The 19,520-nt window shown below is 37.9% G+C and overlaps 1 protein-coding gene across 6 annotated transcripts in view; it reads right to left on the bottom strand.

The window, feature by feature from the left end:
• Nucleotides 1–13,838: 13,838 nt before the first annotated feature.
• BRD1 (bromodomain containing 1) overlaps nt 13,839–19,520 on the bottom strand; it is a 64,991-nt gene continuing 59,309 nt past the window's right edge. For 3 of the 6 annotated variants that reach the window (XM_053942954.1, XM_053942947.1, XM_053942956.1), the window contains exons 15-17: nt 16,339–16,376; nt 14,994–15,129; nt 13,839–13,915 (exon numbers count right to left, since the gene is read on the bottom strand). In XM_053942954.1, the coding sequence (XP_053798929.1) occupies nt 15,078–15,129; nt 16,339–16,376 (90 nt within the window). In that variant the 3' untranslated portion in view covers nt 13,839–13,915; nt 14,994–15,077. Of the gene's footprint in view, nt 13,916–14,772; nt 15,130–15,476; nt 15,821–16,338; nt 16,377–19,520 lie in introns of those variants that run through there. The other 3 variants (XM_053942950.1, XM_053942951.1, XM_053942949.1) reach the window with 3 other exon arrangements.

Genomic DNA, 19,520 nt, shown 5'->3' with positions numbered 1-19,520 from the left:
TTTTCCAAAATATTATCAGAGCTCTGGTGGGAACAGGGTAGGATAACATATACTGAGGAGATAATGTGCAATATGTGGTTATGTTCAAGGCTTTTGTTTGAATTAAACATACAGAAGACATTAAGAGGTATTCCTACTTCTAAACAGCCTCTATACTTTTAAAAAGATTGTTTCAAAACTAGATGTCCGAATGAAAGTGAGTGTCAGTGAAAACTGGTTAGACGAAAGTAACGTGTTTCTGCACTACTGGAACTGCCAGTTTTGAGGGTACTGGGGCCCATTGGAACGTGCCTTAGGGTTGCTTGCAGTGCAGCCCCCGACATGAGCACAGCACAACAGGCTTCAAACATACTCCCAGAGTTGGAAACAGTAGCAAAACTATCAGCAGAATAATTTGTGGAGACAATTTTAGTCCAAGATTGCCATCTTGTGGGCTGCAGCTGCAGAAGAAAATTTTTACAATCTATATTTGCTATCCTGTGATTAGTGATGACAAATTTATTGCACTCTAAAAAAAATTGATTAGTTTTCAATGAATCTTTAAGATCAAATTAAGGATTTTCAGCTCTCCTGGAACAATCAGGAATTTCAGTTTAGAAAAAATTAATAGTATCTGATAATAAATATTTTACAGCATCAACATTTTACAATTACAGGGAATAGTTTTACATGCAAGAATTATCAATCTATACAGGCTGGGGCATGAAGAGACTGAGAACAGCCCTGCTGAGAAGGACTTGGAGGGGAGGTGGATGAGAGGCTGGACATGACCCAGCAATATGCACTTGCAGCACAGAAAGCCAAACATGTCCTTGGCTGCATCCAAACCACTGTAGGCAGCAGGGAGAGGATTCTGCCCCTCTACACAGCTCAGATGAGACTCCACTTGGATTACAGTGTCCACTTCTGAGGTCCCCAGCACAGGAAGGACATGGACCTTTTGGAGAGAGTCCAGAGGGCCACAGAGATGGTCAGATGGCAGAAGCATCTCTGCTCTGAAGAAAAGCAGGAAGAGTTGGGGTTGTTCAGCCTGGAGATGTCATTGCAGCCCTCCACTATGTAAAGGGGGACTATAAAAAAGATGGGGACAAATTTTTACTAGGGTCTGTTGTGACAGAACAAGTAATAATGTTTCAAATTAAAAGAGCTACATTTAAACAAGATATAGGGAAGAAATTTTTTACAATGTGGATGGAGGAACAATGGAACAAGTTGCTCAGAAGGATCATAGATACCCCATCCTTGGAAACATTTGAGATCAGGTTAGATGGAGCTATGAACAACCTAATCTAGTTGAAGATGTCCCTAATCATTGCAGGAGATTTGCACTAGATGACCTTTAGTGGTCCCTTCCAAACCATTATATTCTATTCTAAGACTATGATTAATGGTTTATAAATTTAGACATAAAAATGTAATTAAACTTTTCAGAAGGTGACTTGGTAAAGTAATATTCTCTCCCAAAAGACTTTAGCTAGAAAAGCAGCTTTAATACAGGAAAATGCTCACCTATCAAGTTACACAGGTAACTGATTTCTTTAAAAAGGTTAGTAGGCATAAATTATTTTATTTACTCAGTATTTGAATCTAAAATATTTTCAAAAAAACTTGCATCCTACTTAAATATATTTTAGAATGCTGATTTACAAACAACCACATAAACAAACAGTCTGTTCTTAAGGAAGGATGTGTGTAATAAGGAAAGATTTTAAGCACCATTATCTGGACCAGACAGCATATATCCAATAAACATATATGATGTATTTATGTGTGTTTGATTTACTTAGGTTTACCATTGCCATACTTTTGAAACTTCCTGTTTTGTAAGCACAGTGCTCTGCTGGACGCAGATTGCTAGGCTTGGAAATCTCAGGCACTCAGACATTCCCTACAACAGGGCACATCTGGAGAATGCAGGTTCATTATTGGGAACGCTGAGCCCTGCTCCCTGCTCTGTCATCTGCTGCCAATGAGACTATTTCATCCAAAGATAAAAGCTAAGAACATTGTTTTTTGTTTTCCAAGACCCTGCAGAATGTGCGGCTCCTACTTTGTACTGTTAATATGTAGCTTACGATGAGACCTCAAAATGCCACGTTCATTTGAGAATGCAATGAGCCTGTGTTGAAAGGGACCCTTGGTCAATAATAACAATATACTGGGGATACATGATATAGAGGATGTCAAACTGGGACATTATTGAAGATATACCACTTTTCTTTAAACATTTTGCATTTTATTTCAGAGCTACAAATGAGAAACAATAACAAGTTTGAAATCTAATCACATAGTAGCAATCCAGTAACAATCAATTACTATCAGCTGATTTTCATTTCATTTACAGCATCATTTTCATAAATGGAAGCTTTCTTTTAATATTTTGTACTGTATTGCAGTCACTTTAAACTGTGCATTAAATATATAATATCAGCTAGTTAACTGTAAGAGATTTCTAGGGCAATTTTCCATAATATTTTATATAATGATCATTCATTCTCAGTTAACTTTGTCTCAGCTCTATTTTCTCTCCTCTTAAAATCATATCTGATTTTAAGAAGCTTTTAAATTCTTCCTGTCTAAAGTAAATGAAGAAAGATGTTGCTCCACTTTTGAAAAATAATCATGAATATCTTGAATGGGCCATGTGCAAAAGATTGTTGAATTTGAGAACATACACCATGATGCCTCAATGGGCATCAGCATATGTCTGAAAAGCTCAGGTTTGTAATACAACCCACATGGCACACTCTAGAGCAAAGTGTGGGGGAATATTTCAGTCCTTTGATACAAGAAAGGCAGGCAAACTGGCTGTCTCCCTTCCCCCTAAGGTGTGGATTTGGCTGAAAAAAAGGCACTGCCATGTTAACACACTCACACCTTAGCAGAATGATGGTCACAGATTCCATTCTGCTGTTATTAAATCTGTGAACACAGATGAGATTGACATAAGCAAAGATAAGACCAAACAAAAAAATCCATGTCTTCTTGGTGTGTGTTGTTGCAGTAAGCTTTGTACATTTTATTGCTTTATCGTCGCTTCAAATTTTGCAACTTTTCATTATTATAAAATGCTCATACAAAGCATATGAGTAGGAGCAGATGTTGTATCACAACAATAACAAATATACATATCCTCATGTGATGTATTTTGACATGTTTTGAAGAAAACAACAGATGTAACATCAAACATCATAAAAAGGAAAATAAATTGTACCTATAGAGAATAACTTAATATGGGTATCTAAATGTACTCTCAGTGTCCCTGTATATATCAGCTGACTAAATCCAAAATTTTGAAAGTGTCTTCTGACAGTAAAGACATAATCATTAAGTCTCCTCCAGTTCTAAATACTGTTGTGTCCCAATGTTTCTTTCCACATGGAACATTAAATAGGTCTATTTTTAAAGAGCTGCCTAATGTAATACTAATGGCATGGAGACCAGTGTTTCCACTGAAAAGAACATAAAGGTATAAACACAGTGAAGTCCTGAGATAAGCTACTTGTAGCTTATACTTTATGTTACCACCCAGAGAGACACAGGGACACAGAAAATTCCACACTTAATGAAAATTCCACTTCTGCCTGGTGCTGCAAAGAGAAATACGTAAGGAATCCTGCTGTGGACCACAGCTAATAATTCCTCAATGAAATTAATAGGAATATGAAGGCAGAATCATTGTTTGCACATTTGAGTAGTAATCTGCAAATGTCAAAAGTTTAAACTAATACTAAAAAACAGGTTATGTGGCGCTTACTCCTTTGGGAAACACCAAACATCATTAGAAATGTTTTAGACTTTTATCTTGGTCACCAACAGCACCTTTCAAGCAAGGGCTAAACTTCTCCAGACTGACTACGGCTAACACACTTTATTAATGAAAAGTAATTTTTTATTATTATTATTTTAGCACAGAATAGAGTCTGGTACTTCCTGGGAGTCATTTTCATCTATCAAAACAATAGGGATTTCTTGGGAGTTTCTGTGTACACATATTAATCATCTTCTGATCCATATGTTTGCTGCAGCCATGTGCTGAAGTTCACTTTAAAACCTCCATTGATTAAAAAATGTCCCAGGTTTCTCAGAAATATGTTTTTCTGTAAAGACACTTGGACTGCTTCACTCAGTTTAACAGAGCCTCCGTATCTATAAGGACACTAAACCATCATTGAGCAGAAGCTGACAGAGCAAAATTTCTTTGCAAACCAGCTTTAAGTTTTAGTGGGTTTAGTTTAGAATAGGCTTTAAAAGATATTTCTATAGCAGAATACAGGACTTAAGACCCAAAGGCTCCGATTATCCACTCTTGCCTGTGAAGGGACACATTTCTAATCTCTCTGAATATTAAGCCTAGACATTTTCGTACCAACTCTCTCTACCTGTGCAAGCAGATAATCTTGGTGGAATTACAGTAATAATTTTAAGCAGTGCCACAGCATGAGCCTTGCCATTATCACCCACAGGTCTGTCACATTAGGGGAATTGTCTGTAAGCTGGCAATGACAAGATATAAATACTGCATCTCTACATATATGCTTCATACTTTTTACAGACATTTTTATGAATCACTTGCTGGGTTTTTCTGGTGCAGCAATATTCTGGGCTCCTCTCAGTTGCTTGGCAGTTCATGAACAAACAAAGTTAAAGCTGTTTTTTTCCATGGCCATTTTGGGGCCAATGATACAAGAAACTTGACCAGAACACTAGGGCAAATGTTTTCTGTCATAGCAATGATATCAGCTGCGTTCCACAGAACTGACCAGCACAGGCAGTCTTGGGCTGCTCCCACAGAGCCTGTTCCTGATGTAGGGAGCAGGTGAAGGATGAGAAGCTGCTGCAGTGACCATGAAAGGCTGCATGACACAGCACGGTGTGGTTACAGCAAGACGTAGAGAAACTGTGTGGTTACAGCCAGAGAAACATGTGTGACACAGAGGGATTCCCTGTCCCTAGGTCAGTGCTGCTGCACAGGAGCAGTTTCCTCTGCATCCTGTTCAGGATGGACAGATGCCCAAATCATGAACTGTTCTCAAACAGCAGTGACTTGGAAGGAGAGCAAATGTACCCTAGTACCCCAGAGGTCTTAAAAAAATGGAAAGAGAGCATAATGCAATATAATTAATCTCTGCTGTTTTATCCCTAAATAACTCAAGTTTTGTCCTCAGTACTTTGTAGTTGTTATTTGCATGAAAAGGAAATTAATTTTAAAGTCCCAAGTAAACTATCTTTGAAAGGTGGATCATGGTTTTGCACCCAAAGAACCCATAGTTCCATCTTAGAATCACATAAATATTTTAAATGAACATATTCAGGTTCTCTGAGAAGAGCTGACCATCTGTCAGGAATAAGGAGAAATCCCTTCAGATCTGGTTGTGGACAGGAGGCTGTGTTAACCACCTGTCTGTACATATGTCTAGAGGGACATGTGGGACCAGCTCAGTGTGACCTCTGTGTTCATTTAGATTTATTTTAACAGGCAATATGTTATGTTGAAACAAAACTGTCCCTGTGGTATCACCCATCAAAGAGAGTATCTGCAGCATAAAGAGCAGGCCTTCAAGGGGGAAAACACACAATTCTCTTCAAAGTTGTCAATATTCTAGAGTTTTTCTTCAAATCATAGCTGGAATGTTCTCTGGGTAACAAAGTTGTGTGCAAGTAAAAAGGGCACGTTCATTGGAAGGATTAAAAAAGGATTTGGATGTGAAGTTAAATCAAGACTAACATGGGGAAAATCCTACAAATTACTATATTCTGCTAATTTCTGATAGAAAACAGAGGAATCTCCTGGGTTTAAGACACAGATGTTAAGATGTAAGAAACTTTCTATGAAGAAAGAGGTTTGATAAGGTTTTGGTGACAGCTAAACTGGATTTGTAATTTAGGCTCTCCTTTCTGTAAGCCTCCAAAATGTTTCCAGGCAAAATTTTTATCAGACCGCTAATAAGAATTCCAGCATCAAGCTAGGATAAAAGATTTCTATTTCAACCACACACACAGGGTACATTTATGAGCTGATAGCACACCCATAATAATGAAAAAAATTCCTATTAAAATTATAATAAAGTGCTACACAATGTCATTGTAAGTATAAAGATGTTCTTAGAGTTTCCACTACTCTATTAATTTCAGTATTATTTCTAATACGGATTATGTTATTTTAAATGTCAGTCCCATTAAGTTTTTCACAATTAAAATACTAAGAAATGTTATGAGACTTGTTATAAATACTTATATCACTGTTATAAATATGGATAACACCTGGAACATAGAAGTAGTGTTCAAATTAAAACATATTTGTTTTTAATAGATCATGTGAAATGCCTTGAGCATGAGTAACTGCAGTTTCCATGGAGTCATTTAGCTTTGATGTTTTCTTTTTTTTAACACAAACAAAAACTCCAGCAAAAATAAGAATATCACTTATCTGTGTCACTTGTCACTGATTACTGAAGTATTGATGGTAATTACATCTTGTAAAACAGTTTGTCTTTTTATGTGAAAATTTCTAAAACCTTGGTCCTTTTTTAATGTGTGCCTTTGTAGTTTTCCACTTGGAAGCATTTTACTTTAGATATTGGTCTATCTTTATTTTTAATTGCCTTCAAGAGGGGAAAAGTAAAAATGGTTCACATCAGATGTAAAAGTTTTAACCACAATGACATTTGAAGAAAAAGAAAATTTAAATATTTTTATTCAAAGAGAGGAAGAAAAAAAACCCCAATGCCCTGAAATAGTTAAATTAATTACTCTGCTAACGTATAAAATTATAACAATTCCACAAAATCTGTCAGCCATCTAAACCTGAGCTGTGAAAGTATCAGTATTAGGGAGCTTTTATCCTAATGTCAAACCTAAAATATCTTGACAGCAACTGAAGCCTGTTTTTTCTTCTCCTACACAAAAGTTGTTGCAGAAAACATTGCTTGTTTGATTTTTGTTGTTTGGGGTTTTTTTTTGGTTGTTGTTGTGTGTTGCATCCTGGGTTTGGGTTCAGATTAGGGGTTCTGATCTGTGTTAGCTAGCCGAGTTCTGTGTACCCCCGTGCGCCCCCCGTGTTTTCCCCCCCCGCGGTGGTCGGCTCTGGGTCTCTTACCATTGGAGCTAGCCCACGCCACTCCTGTAACCACCCCCCTGTCCATTCCAGAGGGTTCAGTGTCTGTTACCCTGATCCCGCAACCCCATTCACCCCGGAGCCCCGTGTCCGCCCCTGTTGCGTTCCCGTTGGTCACTGGTCCACGTCACCGCCACGGCGCCTGTCCCCATTGGGCAGGAGGGCTCCTGCCCTCCCTGTCCCATCCCTATGCATCCCACACCTCCCCAGTCCCACCGCCATTTTCATCCACGCGGAGTTGGGAGTGGTCTGCGGCTTCTCCATCGCGGCTCCTGCGACCATTAAAACCTTCCAGCCACCACATGGACAAATTTGGACAATTCCTTCACCTCTTTATTTCGCCCCCTCACGCCGATGGCAAAGCGCAGCCAGCCCGTCCCGGTGCGCAGCAGCAGAAGCGCCCGGGAATCGCAACAAGCACCGGCCCCACCAAGAGGCAGAAGTGCCCAAGCTGGGGGCATTGTCACTGTTGTGGTTTTTTTTTTGTTTTGTTTTGGTTTTTTATTTGTTTTTGTTTTAATTTACTTTTTATATGTTGCAAGCTCACTTCTGGCTTCTCAGAGTTAAACACCACCAGAAGGCTGGACTATCAGATACTCCTCTTTCTGCAGAAAATGAAATCTTTCCTGTTGTCTGAGCACATTAAGAGCAAGAAAGGGATGGGAAAGAACTGATTGGAAGAGTAACTTCATGATGAGAAAATGAACTTTGGACATTTCTTGCCCAGTTGTTATTGAAAATGTACGTGCTAAGCATATATGGTCTCTTTCTCTGTTATATAAGCCTGAACTCTGCAGTCAGACTTGTGTTATCACACTGCAAGGGAAGGACATGGCCATCATCCAGACCAATAGTGTCAAAAAACTGCAATTGTCAGGTGCATGCAAAACTGGTAGCAGAGCTTAAAACAACTAAACTATTCCTTGCTGGCTTTTCTCTATAGCTTTATGTCTTACAATGCCCCTTATTTATATCAATATATGAGGAGGATGGGGAACAGAAGCAGTGCTTTGGCCACTTTAAGGGTCTTGGGACATGACTAGAGGTTGTCTGAACCATTTGTTAGCTTTGATCCACTTCAGATGTCTATGCAACATAAAGAGCACTCATCATGAATGAAAATTCCCTATGTGAACCCATATACATCACATGGGTTTACCTATACATGTAGGCAGACACATAGAAACTGAATTATACAGGTGGCACTCACCACAACAACGCTTTCTTTAATTATTAGATACTGTTTCTTATTCCTAGACTTCAGTGGATTTTTAAAGTCTTTGCTTCAGACTCAACAACAGAGCTGCAAATAATTGCAAAAAAATTATATGCATAGATTCATTTGGCATATACTCTCAAGATACCTGAAATTGTTGCTTGTTCTATTCCCTTTGAAGCAGGAGTCCTTTCTACTCTACCTAGTTCTGCAGCTTTGTGATTCCATCTGACTATTTAAATATGAAAGCAAAGCTGTACTATTTTGAAACTGATAAAACAGTCACCACTCAGCCTCTGAGATCTGTTCTCACTTTAAAGTCTTCATTAACAGTGGAAGAGCAACTACCTTGAAATATCTGCTTTAGCATCAGATCCTTCCAAATTGTGCTGTGTTGGTCACATATACTTCAGACAGATGGATTTATAGCTCATCAGTCCAGTAAATATTGATTTAATGGAACGTCACTCAATATTCTCAGTAAATTTTAGAGAAAACTAGCAAATGCACTTTGATATATTGGATAGGTAGTGATGAATTAGCATGTAGAAACAGCAGCCCTCAGAATCAGGAAAAGTAAGAAGTTAGTTCTAGCTGGTCGGCTTTTGAAGAGTGGGAAATAATAGCACTCTGCAAATGGCCTACACAAAACCAATTTGGAAAACATAAATAAAAAGGTCACCAAATGGCATTCCCAAATTATGCTAATTCTGCAGCAGGAGTGATCCAGCAGTACATTTCAGCTCTACAGTTAAAGTGTAGCAGCTTAAAGCATTAGACTCTAATCCTTCCATGGGTAGACTTCTATGCTCATATATGCTCATTCAGTGAATACCTGGGTAGGACTTCTGTTGATTTATTTAGGAAAACAAATTTTTTGAGATAAATAAGTTTATTTGTTTCAGAAGACTATTCAAATAGTTTGAAAAAATCAAATTCAAATTCAATGCCTTTTATTTACTTCAAAACTCTATAACAAAGTAAGAGAAATGAAAGCAATGAAGGTATCTACAGTGTATGTCTGATTTAAACCCAAGCTTTTCACCAAAATTTCATTAAAATCTATAGAGTTATTGTTTAAATATTGCTTTGGTAGTGCCCTTCACTCCAGAGAGCCTCAGAAAATCTGCAAGGAGACTTGTCCATTCTCAGCACGTTTTAAGCCCCCCAGTACATAATATATTGCATAAAATATGGACTGAAAAACAGAAGTTAATGGTCTTTGCCAGTGACTACAGGATCTGTTTGGGTCAGCACAGTTTTCTTTTTCCAAAGCAAAGTCACAGAGATAAGCTTAAATCCTCATGGTTAATTATTTTGCCTGTGATGAGAAAGGTCTTTATCACTGCTAAAGTTATTCCACTTTAAATAATCAATTAAATATTTATGAAGAAATTAATCAGACATTTTATATCTCATGTTTGTTCCCTGACCTACAGAGTGAGTCTTTGTGGAAACAGTTTGAAATTTTCCAGAGCTGAGCAGCTCCACCAGAAAAGAAAACCATGAGTATCTGCTTGCACTGTAGACATGAGGGTAGCAGTGGAAGTATTTGCATGGCTGTGTTCGGATTCCTTGGCAAACTCAAGCAGGGCACAGAATTGATCTCACAGATCCATCCCACATGGTTACTGCCAGGACCATCGGAGTTGCTTCCTTGATAGGTGTGGGGGCCTGATCTGACTGGGCACCCAAGCCATTCTTTTCCTCCCCTTCACAACTGGACATGGGAGAGAAAATGTAAAAAAGGCTCCTGGGTTGAGATAAAGACAGGGAGATATCACACAGCAGTTACAGGGAGAGGTTATTCAGCTGTTTGATCAGATCCCAGACAAAACAGACTCAGCTTGGGGAAATTAGTTTAATTTATTGTCAATTGAACCCAAGTAGGATCAGAAGAAATAAAATCTTAAGACACCTTCCCACCCTTCCCTTCTTCCCACATTCAATTTTGCTCCCTATTTCTCTAATTTCTTCCCTCCAGCAGCAGGGGGGGATGGGGAATGGGGGCTGTCACGTCAATTCATCACACATTGTCCCTGTCACTCCTTCCTTCTCAGAGGGGGACTCCTCACACTCTTGCCCTGCTCCAATGTGGGGTCCCACCCCTGGGAGATAGTCCTTCCTGCTGTGGTCCAGCATGGATCCCCCACAAGTCACAAGTCCTGCACCAAATCTGCTCCAGCCTGGGCTCCTCTCCCTGTGAGCCTGCTCCAGTATGAGCTTCCCACACTGATGAAGCTGTGATCCACCTTCCCTGGCATCAATCTCCTCCAGGGGTTGCAGGGGCACAGCTGCCTCCCCATGGGCACCAGGGGCTGCAGGGGAATCCCAGCTCCATTTCCTGGAGCACCTCCTCCAACTCCTTTTGTACTGCAGGGCTCTTTCACGCATTCACTCTCCTCTTTCCAGCTGTTGTGCAGCTGTTTCGCCCCCCCCCCCCCCCCTTGAACCTGTTATCCCAGAGGCACCACCATCACCATCACTGGTGGGCTTGGCCTTAGCCAACACCAGATGTGTCTTGGAACCAGAGGGCACTGGCTTCATGAAACATGGGGGAACCTTCTGCAATCTGCTCACAGGAGATACTTCTGTAGCCACTCTGCTACTAAGATCTTGCCACTCCAATCCAATCCAATGGATTAAAGAGGCCGCAGAACATTAATTTTCAAAGCCAGTGTCAGTTGCATCCCATGCATGCAAGCATGGGATCTTTTTTGATAAAATAAACTTTCTAAAACTGAAAAGTTGTTTAAAGCTTAATGCCCTAGATTTATCCTTTGCCAGCAACTCTTCCTCTGAGAACAAGTCAGGATTTAATTATGTCCCACCCTAGAGATTCCCATGGCCTTCTAAATAGTTAACGTTCATAATTTAGTCTTAGAACATAATAATCTTTCTCTGACGAAGGACTACTGATATTGCTACTGTCTACATTATCCTGGAGACATCACTAGCAGTAAGTCAACTCTGTGACTTCAGTTACAGTCAAAGGACTCACACAGCAAACTCCCTCTTATTTGTGGACTGCATGAATCAAACCATGGCAAATAGTAATAAATTGACCGAAAGGACTGATTTTATATATTATAATATTTTTTACAAGTAGTCCATAATACAAAAGAGGGTTATATCTAAAAAGCATTAGTTTACCAAAACAAATTGGACATGAGTCAGTTCTACTCTGCAGAATACAGGCATATTTACTGAAGAATAAACTGGTTTAACTACCTTTATATTATTTGTGTATATTTCTTCTGTTTGAACTGCTAGGTGCAGAATATTGTCTGGAAATCAGCAGCTTTGCAGACTTGTATTTGTCTGTAATATGTATTGTTTTAAAATAGGTAATACAAGAAATCCAACCAAGCAGCTAATTTAAAATTTCATATTGGATATCTATTGTCATGTAACTGTAAATGTTAATTGTCCAAAATTCAGTCTGCCTACTTCAGCAGGCCTGTTTGGGTAAACAGAGCAGGATCCAGATGAACTGATTCTTGTGCACCTTCTTAATCTCACATTGTGCAACGGTAAAAGACCCATGCTGACATGTGCTCAGTTTGTTCACCTCCTTCAGAGTTAACAATTTCATTTCCCTTCTCAGAGCAGAGGAGGAGAAAGAAAATCAACTAAAGGGAAACCTGACCATGACTGTTAAAAATGGGCCCCTACGAAATCTGAAAGATGAAGCAAGACAGAGAAAATGGAAAGCAGGGCTGCATCTTCATGTCTGTCTCCAGGCAATTACTTTTACTGTTCCACCCTTGGGAAAGATTACCAGAAATTATAAGAGGTGAACAGAGAGAAATTATAAGAAGTGAGCAGAGAGAGGGGGTGCAACAAAACACAAACAAGTAAACAAGCAAGCAAACAACCTTAACTGAGTAACAGAGTCAGGTTTAGATATTTATTACAAAAATTTTGGTCTGTGGCTGTAATTTTTCATTGATGGTACATGAATTTTAGCCCAAGCCTTAAGTCTGGGCAAAATTCAGCTCATTAAGGTATCTGTATTTTGCTTCTGAGAGAAAACTATTTAACTAAAGTTGTACTCATTTAGTGAAAATTAATTATGTTTGTGAAATATATAAGTGCAGTTTATAATTTTACTGTGCTTTCACAAAAGCTCATCTTAATAAGAAAAGTTTTTCACAGGAAGAATTATGCCTAACATAGTTCTCCTTTCTCTTTGTTGTATATTTGTACTAAATGAGCAGCTCATCTATCAGAATTAAGTACTCAAATCCCTCAAAGACCACTGTACTAATTTCTTGCTATCCTTTGATTAAAACTTGGTGCCTCCACTTTTCCAAAATAAGGATTTTTTTGTCTCTTTTTACTACTTCAACATGTATTTAGGGAATAATACTTAACAACCTGTCATTATTTTTTTTGCCCAGAGATCTAGCAGTATGAAATTAACTTAAATTAAATGTTAAAACATTCATATTTTTATCAGCACATAAAGAAATGGAAATGGAGTTGCTAAATGAAGCAGAGACTGGTAAAATCCCATAACTTGAAACACATTACAGATGAATTTAAACTCTTTAACTACACACACTATTTGCTTTGGTAGTCCCCAGATGCATTCCCAGGATGCACAGTAGAACTTCTATTTATTTCAATACTGTCATGGCATACCCATATAGATTTAATACTGGGAACAACTGGTACCAGCAGTCAAATAGCAGTAAATAGATTAAGATCACTTAGTATCTGTTTTATAAGAGAAAGTTTTATATTGTGTTTCACATCTGCGACTCAGGAGTAGAAATAAGGTAGAATCAAGATTTATGGTAGAACCAAGATAAATAACTGTACTGAAGCAAAACTTTTTAATATAATTATTAATCTGGTTTTGGTAAAAATTTTCATTTTCATTGAAGCATATTCATTTCAACAAGAGTTTCTTTACTAGGCTTCCTATTTACAGAATGGATGGCAGGTTGGGGTAACAGCAGCCCATGTTCAGTATCCACAGGATGAAATGGGAATCTTTCTCCCATATCCCATAGGGCTGCTCTGCCTACAGCACTGTTGACTAGTCTAGAAAAAGGGTTGGAGGACTTCTGCCTTAAAATAAAAATCAAAAATTTACTGTAATAAGACCATTGATGCTGATGCAAAACAAAAGCAAATTGAAAAGAAATCTTGAACTTTTGTACTGGGTCTGCCTGGAATGTCACAGCAGCTGATATTGTCTTATGTTCTGGATTTGTGACTGAACTGTGTTGATCACATACAAGTGTTTTGGCTACTGCTGAGCAGTGCTTGTACAGCACCAAATCCTTCTAGTTTTCACTCTGCCTCTCTGCTGGGAAGGGAAGGAGACTGGGAGGAAACGCAGCCACAACTGTCGACCTGAACTGCCCAAAGGCATATTCCATGCTCACTTGTTAAGGTGTTTAATCTTGACCCACAAGTTCTCTTGCTTTCTTTCTTCCTCTGCATTCCCACATCCCACAGGGAATGATGGAGTAGCTCTGCTTTGCTTTGCTGCTAGCTGGGGTCAGCCCAACACACTCCTTTTCAAACAAAATTCACTGAGCAGCTGAGCCAGTGATTAAATTCCAAATCTATCAAATGATTAAAAAAGAAGACATAATTTTGTCACTGAAGCAGAAATATGTTCAGTTTGATTCCTAGCTCTGTCCCAGGCTTTCTCTGTGGCCCTGGACAACCTGAATTTCTACTGTCCTTGGCAATTCACTCAATTTCCACCAAAAGGAGTTTTATCGAAACTAATTTAATGGTAGCAGCAGCAGCACTAAGCCATGTATTGCTTTTGTCTTGCTCTGGAAGTGTTTTCCCTCTTGTTTGTAATCAAATTAATCAGTAAGAGGTTGTCTAAACTTATAACCAAACAGCCTGTGGTCTTCTTTTATAGCAGATCCCATGGATATCAGAAAAGAAAATGGCAATTTGATTATGTGTGCTTGAGAGGACCAATATCTACTGCAAAGATTTCCTCTGTACTCTTGCTGCAAATGCAACAGCTAAACAGGCTCAGCTTCAGCCTTGCAACTGTTTTTTTCACTTTCAAGGCTGTTTGTTCTTTAACTGGTAATTGTACACATATAGCTGACATTAAAGAGACTGTTGAATACAAAAGCTAATATGAACTTCAGGCTGTCCCCAAAAGTAATTTTTAGAGGGACAGGTAATAAAACAGACTTGTGTAGTTCATTAGCTACACCTAACCTGACTGAATATATCACTGTCAACTCTAGTAACCTTGGACACAGAAGACAGTGTCACACTAACCAAGATTAATGAAACTACTGAATGTTAAATATAAAATAAGACCAGAGTTTTCAAAACTAAAACTTTTTATTGCTGAGGAGTTAAAATGCTAATGGTTTATTTTTATGCAAATAGCTTATATGAAGCATGGGAGACTTGACAGACACTTTGAACAATTGCAGTAATAAGCAGCATCAACAGTCTCTGGCATACAAGGCTCTGGAGGAGGTGTCATGTGACTATCTGCTGCTGTTACTGTCTTTGACCTTATTTTTTTTAAATTCTAACTCTAAACTGAGAATCCTGCTCTCATTTTCTATGCAGCCTCTTTTTCCTTGCCTAGAAATTAGGGCTTTTAAAATAAAAACTATTGTACTGCTGTCAGTTCTTTACCTCTGCAGTTTTCTTTACCTTTTCCTTGTATTTTCTGGTTGACAGGCATAGTCTATGATAAATCAAAATCAGTAACTTCTCTTAACTGCTAACAATTCTCTTTTACTCTTTATTTTGATGAGAAGTATTTTTCCAGTCCATTCCAGAAGGTCTTCTGAAAAACAGAAAAAAATTGCAATTTTGGATGACATATTTTTTTTACACAAAATGTCACTATCTTTAAATAAACTAGAACTTTTATATCTCTTAATGATATGGCTTGTATAAACACCACCACAGCAGTACAAAATATCATGAAGTAAATAATAAACAGAATATGAGAGTAAGTAAATGAGAAGGAGAGCAAAATCCACATCACATTTGCTTCTCTCATCCTGGGAATGATTGATTCTTCTGATTATTTTTTCTGACTTTATTTTAACATATGAATTGGGGGAGAGAAAGGAAAATAATTGATAGTAAAATAAGATTTAAGAAAATTAGGTAAGAAGTCATATTTACCTGTCATGAGGCAGCTTAACAATTAAGAATTAGCAACACAGCATTGAAGAGACCTTCTGTGCTATCAAGGAAAATGACCTGCTATTGGACAGTTCCTGTCACAAAATTATTAAGTTTTTTGTTTTGTTTTTAATGCCCAGCTGTCTCTACCCCACTGCTTCAATGGTCACATGTCAAATCCATGCAGGATGCTTGCTTGCTTGCTTTGCCCATGAGTTCCTGAGCACCTGGATGGGGATTGTCCAAACGTCTGCTCTCGTCTGTGTGACATTTTGTGTTTTCTGTTTCGTGCTTCCTGACAAGTATTGGTTTGCTGTCAGTCATTCTCTGTGAAAGAGGAGCAGCTAAGGAACAACAGGCTATTATTGAAACAGCATTAACAATCAAAATTATTAGAAAAGAAAACCTTGTGGTAAATAAAGTGGATCCCTTTGTTCTGCAATATATTATCTTCATTATTTTAAGATTATTATTTTAAATATTATATCTATATTATAGCTATTACATTAATTATTAAGTTTTATGGCTTTTTGTAATTAAGATAATTTTATTATCTTATTTTCCTTATCAAATTGTTTCCTTAAAAAATTTTCCTTATAGAAGTGCTAAACAGAAAACCTTAAGCAGCAACACATTATGCACACCTTAATTGTAAATAATTTTTTAAATGACTCCTAAGAAAAAGAGACATGATTGGTTTTCTTACAACTGAAGTAATTTACAGTGTTACAATACCTCTGTGAACTCTGCACATTGAAAAAGTAGACAATCTTCAAAGTCCCCAAATCCTACAAGTTTCATGGTAAAAAATTGCTAATGTTTTTCAAGAGTTCCCTATTGATTATTGACAAAAATTACTCACGTTCCTGTGGTTCTCCATCTACTTGAGCATGAAGTGCCCTAAAGCAAAATTACAAAAGAGGGTATTATCAACATTTTTTAACAAGGAGTCTGAAAAAATGAACTGTCACAATCTCAAATACAGTGACAATTAAAGCCCAAATCATCAATCAAAACCACTCCATTCCTTTATCATCTTTGCACCATCTATTAGCAACTGTTTTCCCATTAAAATGACAGGTACAGATTCTCCTTTGTCCTCCTTGTACTTTCCATGGATTGAGATAAGATTTTTCTGGTTTTTGTTTTTTTTTTTTTTTTTTTAATAAGGATGTGAAAATTCTTATCCTCAGAGCTTGATTTGGACAGTAAATGTCTCCTTATGGAGCCAAGTTTGGAGTGAAGGACCCAGTAACTGACCATAGGAGAGGAAGATGTGTGAGTATTCCTAACCCATTCCTACCCATCTTCATAGGCTAAACCTACTTGGCACTGTTGCCAGGGAAGGTAAAAAGAGAGTACAGTTACATCTCCCTAGAATTCACAAGGTGAAGCCCTTCTCCTTGTGGAGAATGGCTCCAGACATCTGAGATAAGACCAAAGCTTCAGCTTAATAGGACAGATGAGAAAAGTTGGTACCAATACATAAAATTTCATGTAAAGAGGAGCAACCAAGGATTGGACATGGAAGCTATTCACATTACCCCAGACCCCTCTGTATAGCCAGACTGTAGCCACTTTAGCCCAGTAAGTGGAGATCTCCCCGGTTTGCTGAAAGTGCTGGCTTGCTGCAGTGAAGACTTCAAAACAGATCAAAACGACCAAAAATGAGCTGAGCTTGGAGGAACTGTGAAAATAAAAAGAAGCAGAACAGCACAAAGGCAGCAGAGCAGCAGCGTGATGAGAAGATATGTGATATCAGGGGGATTAATTAAAAAAATTAAAGAATATTTTGAATTATTAAAAGGAAAATAAAATTATTATTCTGTCACCTCTCTCCATGCAGTGTAAGCAGAAAATAGAATGGGGTGACTGCAATCACTACACTGTTAGTTTAACACATAGAAACAATTGAAAAAGATCATGAATAGTGTTAAAGTACAGCTGCTGAGATCTCGTATTTTCTTTCCTGACCATCAGAGATTTGATAGCAGTTTCTGTGCACAGACAATAAAAGTTGAATAAGTAGGCAGGTAAAAATAAGTTTACAGCCCCTTCCTATCAAATATTGACTCCCAAAAGTTTAAAAAAAGTTTTTTAACTTCATGCTATTCCAAAATATTATTTTCCAAACTTCCATTACCTTGAATTTACTCTTTTCTACATTAAAAGTTTTAGAGGAAATAAATCTTTCAAGGAAGAACTGATAAAATAGGCAAGTCATAGCAACTGAATGATGTTAAACAAAAATCTAAACAAGGTAACCCAAAGGTGCTAAGCTGGATGTGGACAGTAAATGTCTCCTCCATTTACATTTCACTGCTGTATTTTCTGTTACAGATATAGTGGGGGTGAGAAAGTTTGTTCTTACATGGGTAAGAACCTTTACCCATATGATCACAAGACTGAGATGAATTTATTTGATTCCCTAGCACACATCCTCAAGACAACCTCCCCTTGCCAGGCTGCAGGACAGAGCAACTGCCTCATCTGTCACCTTCACCTCCAAACTTGAGTATTTCTGTTAATTGATGTGTTTGACTTGCAACTGAGCTACCAGCAGCAACCACCTCTGAGTCACTTTCTAACATTACAGAATGCAACTGTGAAAAGAAAACCAACAACTAAATAAAAGTATAAGAAGTTATTCATCTGTCATTTCTAATTAGACATGAGAGCCAGAAAATCCAGAGCTATTTGTCCTTTGTACGAGCTCTAGTTATAATTAAGCATTCCTGAATCAGCCCACTTGCAGCAAGAACAGAGAAAGCTACTTTTGATGGACTAGAAACACTAGAAGCAAAAAAGACTTACTGTTTACAAGCAGCAAGTTTTAATAGTAGCATTTTGAAAAGGAAAAACGGAATACTTATTTTGTAGATGTTGATGGTCTGTGTGCATTGCTCCCTCTAGTGTAAAAGACAGAAAATCACAACAAACATTCCCCAAAAAAATCACTGAAGTCGGTAACAAACTGTTTTAAAAAACCATTATTCTCTAGTCACATTTCCCCCCTAAATATGTATACAATAATTGCTTATATTTTGATACAAGAAAAGACATTTTCACATAGTTTCAACTGATGATGTAGGTCTCACACTTCTATTAACAAGAAATGATCACACCAGAACTGAGCAGTGAATGTGCAAACTTACACCCTGTACTTATAACTGTAACGCTCCCCAAGAAGCTGGCAAGCCTGAATGTGGTGTTCCAGTTTTTTTCTCCATTAGAATACTAATTTCCACTCTATATTGTTATTATAACCATCATAGAAGAACTTAGTCTAAAACATAGTGAAGTACACTCTAATATGCACACATTCATCTGCCTAGGCCCTAGAATTTGGAAATACGGCAGCTTTGGAGCTCAGACTTCCTTTCCTAAGCAGGTATGGAATCTGTTAAAAACACCCAAGTCACACCAAAGACTGGCAAGTCTGAGAAATTATTTTAAGTTTTAACCCAATACTGGATTTCATCACAAGAGAGTATGGGAACAGCAACTATCACTGCTGCAACTTCCTCTTGACAGGGTCTGAGATGAATTCCTGCGACAGTTTCCACCACATAACCAGAACAACTGGCCTTTCACGCCAGTTTCATCAGAAGAAGATGCATCGTGCTTTTTCAGGATACAAGCTTCTTTTAATCAGTAAAGTTTTCCAGCTGATAATTCTCATATGTGCATACAGTCCCCTATAATATAAAGGCACATTTTCCTTCTCCAAGAACTGATGAAACCATCTCTGAACAGAAAAGTCATAAAATAACTCAGAAGTCTGAGCAAAATTCAAACTAGAGCTTTCCCTGATAATGTGAGTAAAAAAAATGAAGAAAAAATTAATGCTCTTTTTTGCAAAAGATGAGCTCTTTTTCCCCCCACAATGTTGCTAGTGTGCAAAGCAACTGAGAACGTAGGAAGCCTTCTGAAGAATCATTTTGCAGCTCTGTGCTTTCTTTTTTACTGGCACTTTGTATTTCATAGGTATCGGCATCTTTATCATACAAGTACTGTCATCTTCCAACTTCTGTTGTAACTGCA

This window comes from Vidua chalybeata, chromosome 5 (assembly GCF_026979565.1).
Source record: "Vidua chalybeata isolate OUT-0048 chromosome 5, bVidCha1 merged haplotype, whole genome shotgun sequence".
Classification (NCBI taxonomy): Eukaryota; Metazoa; Chordata; class Aves; order Passeriformes; family Viduidae; genus Vidua; species Vidua chalybeata.
This window is presented reverse-complemented; position numbering and strand designations above follow the sequence as displayed.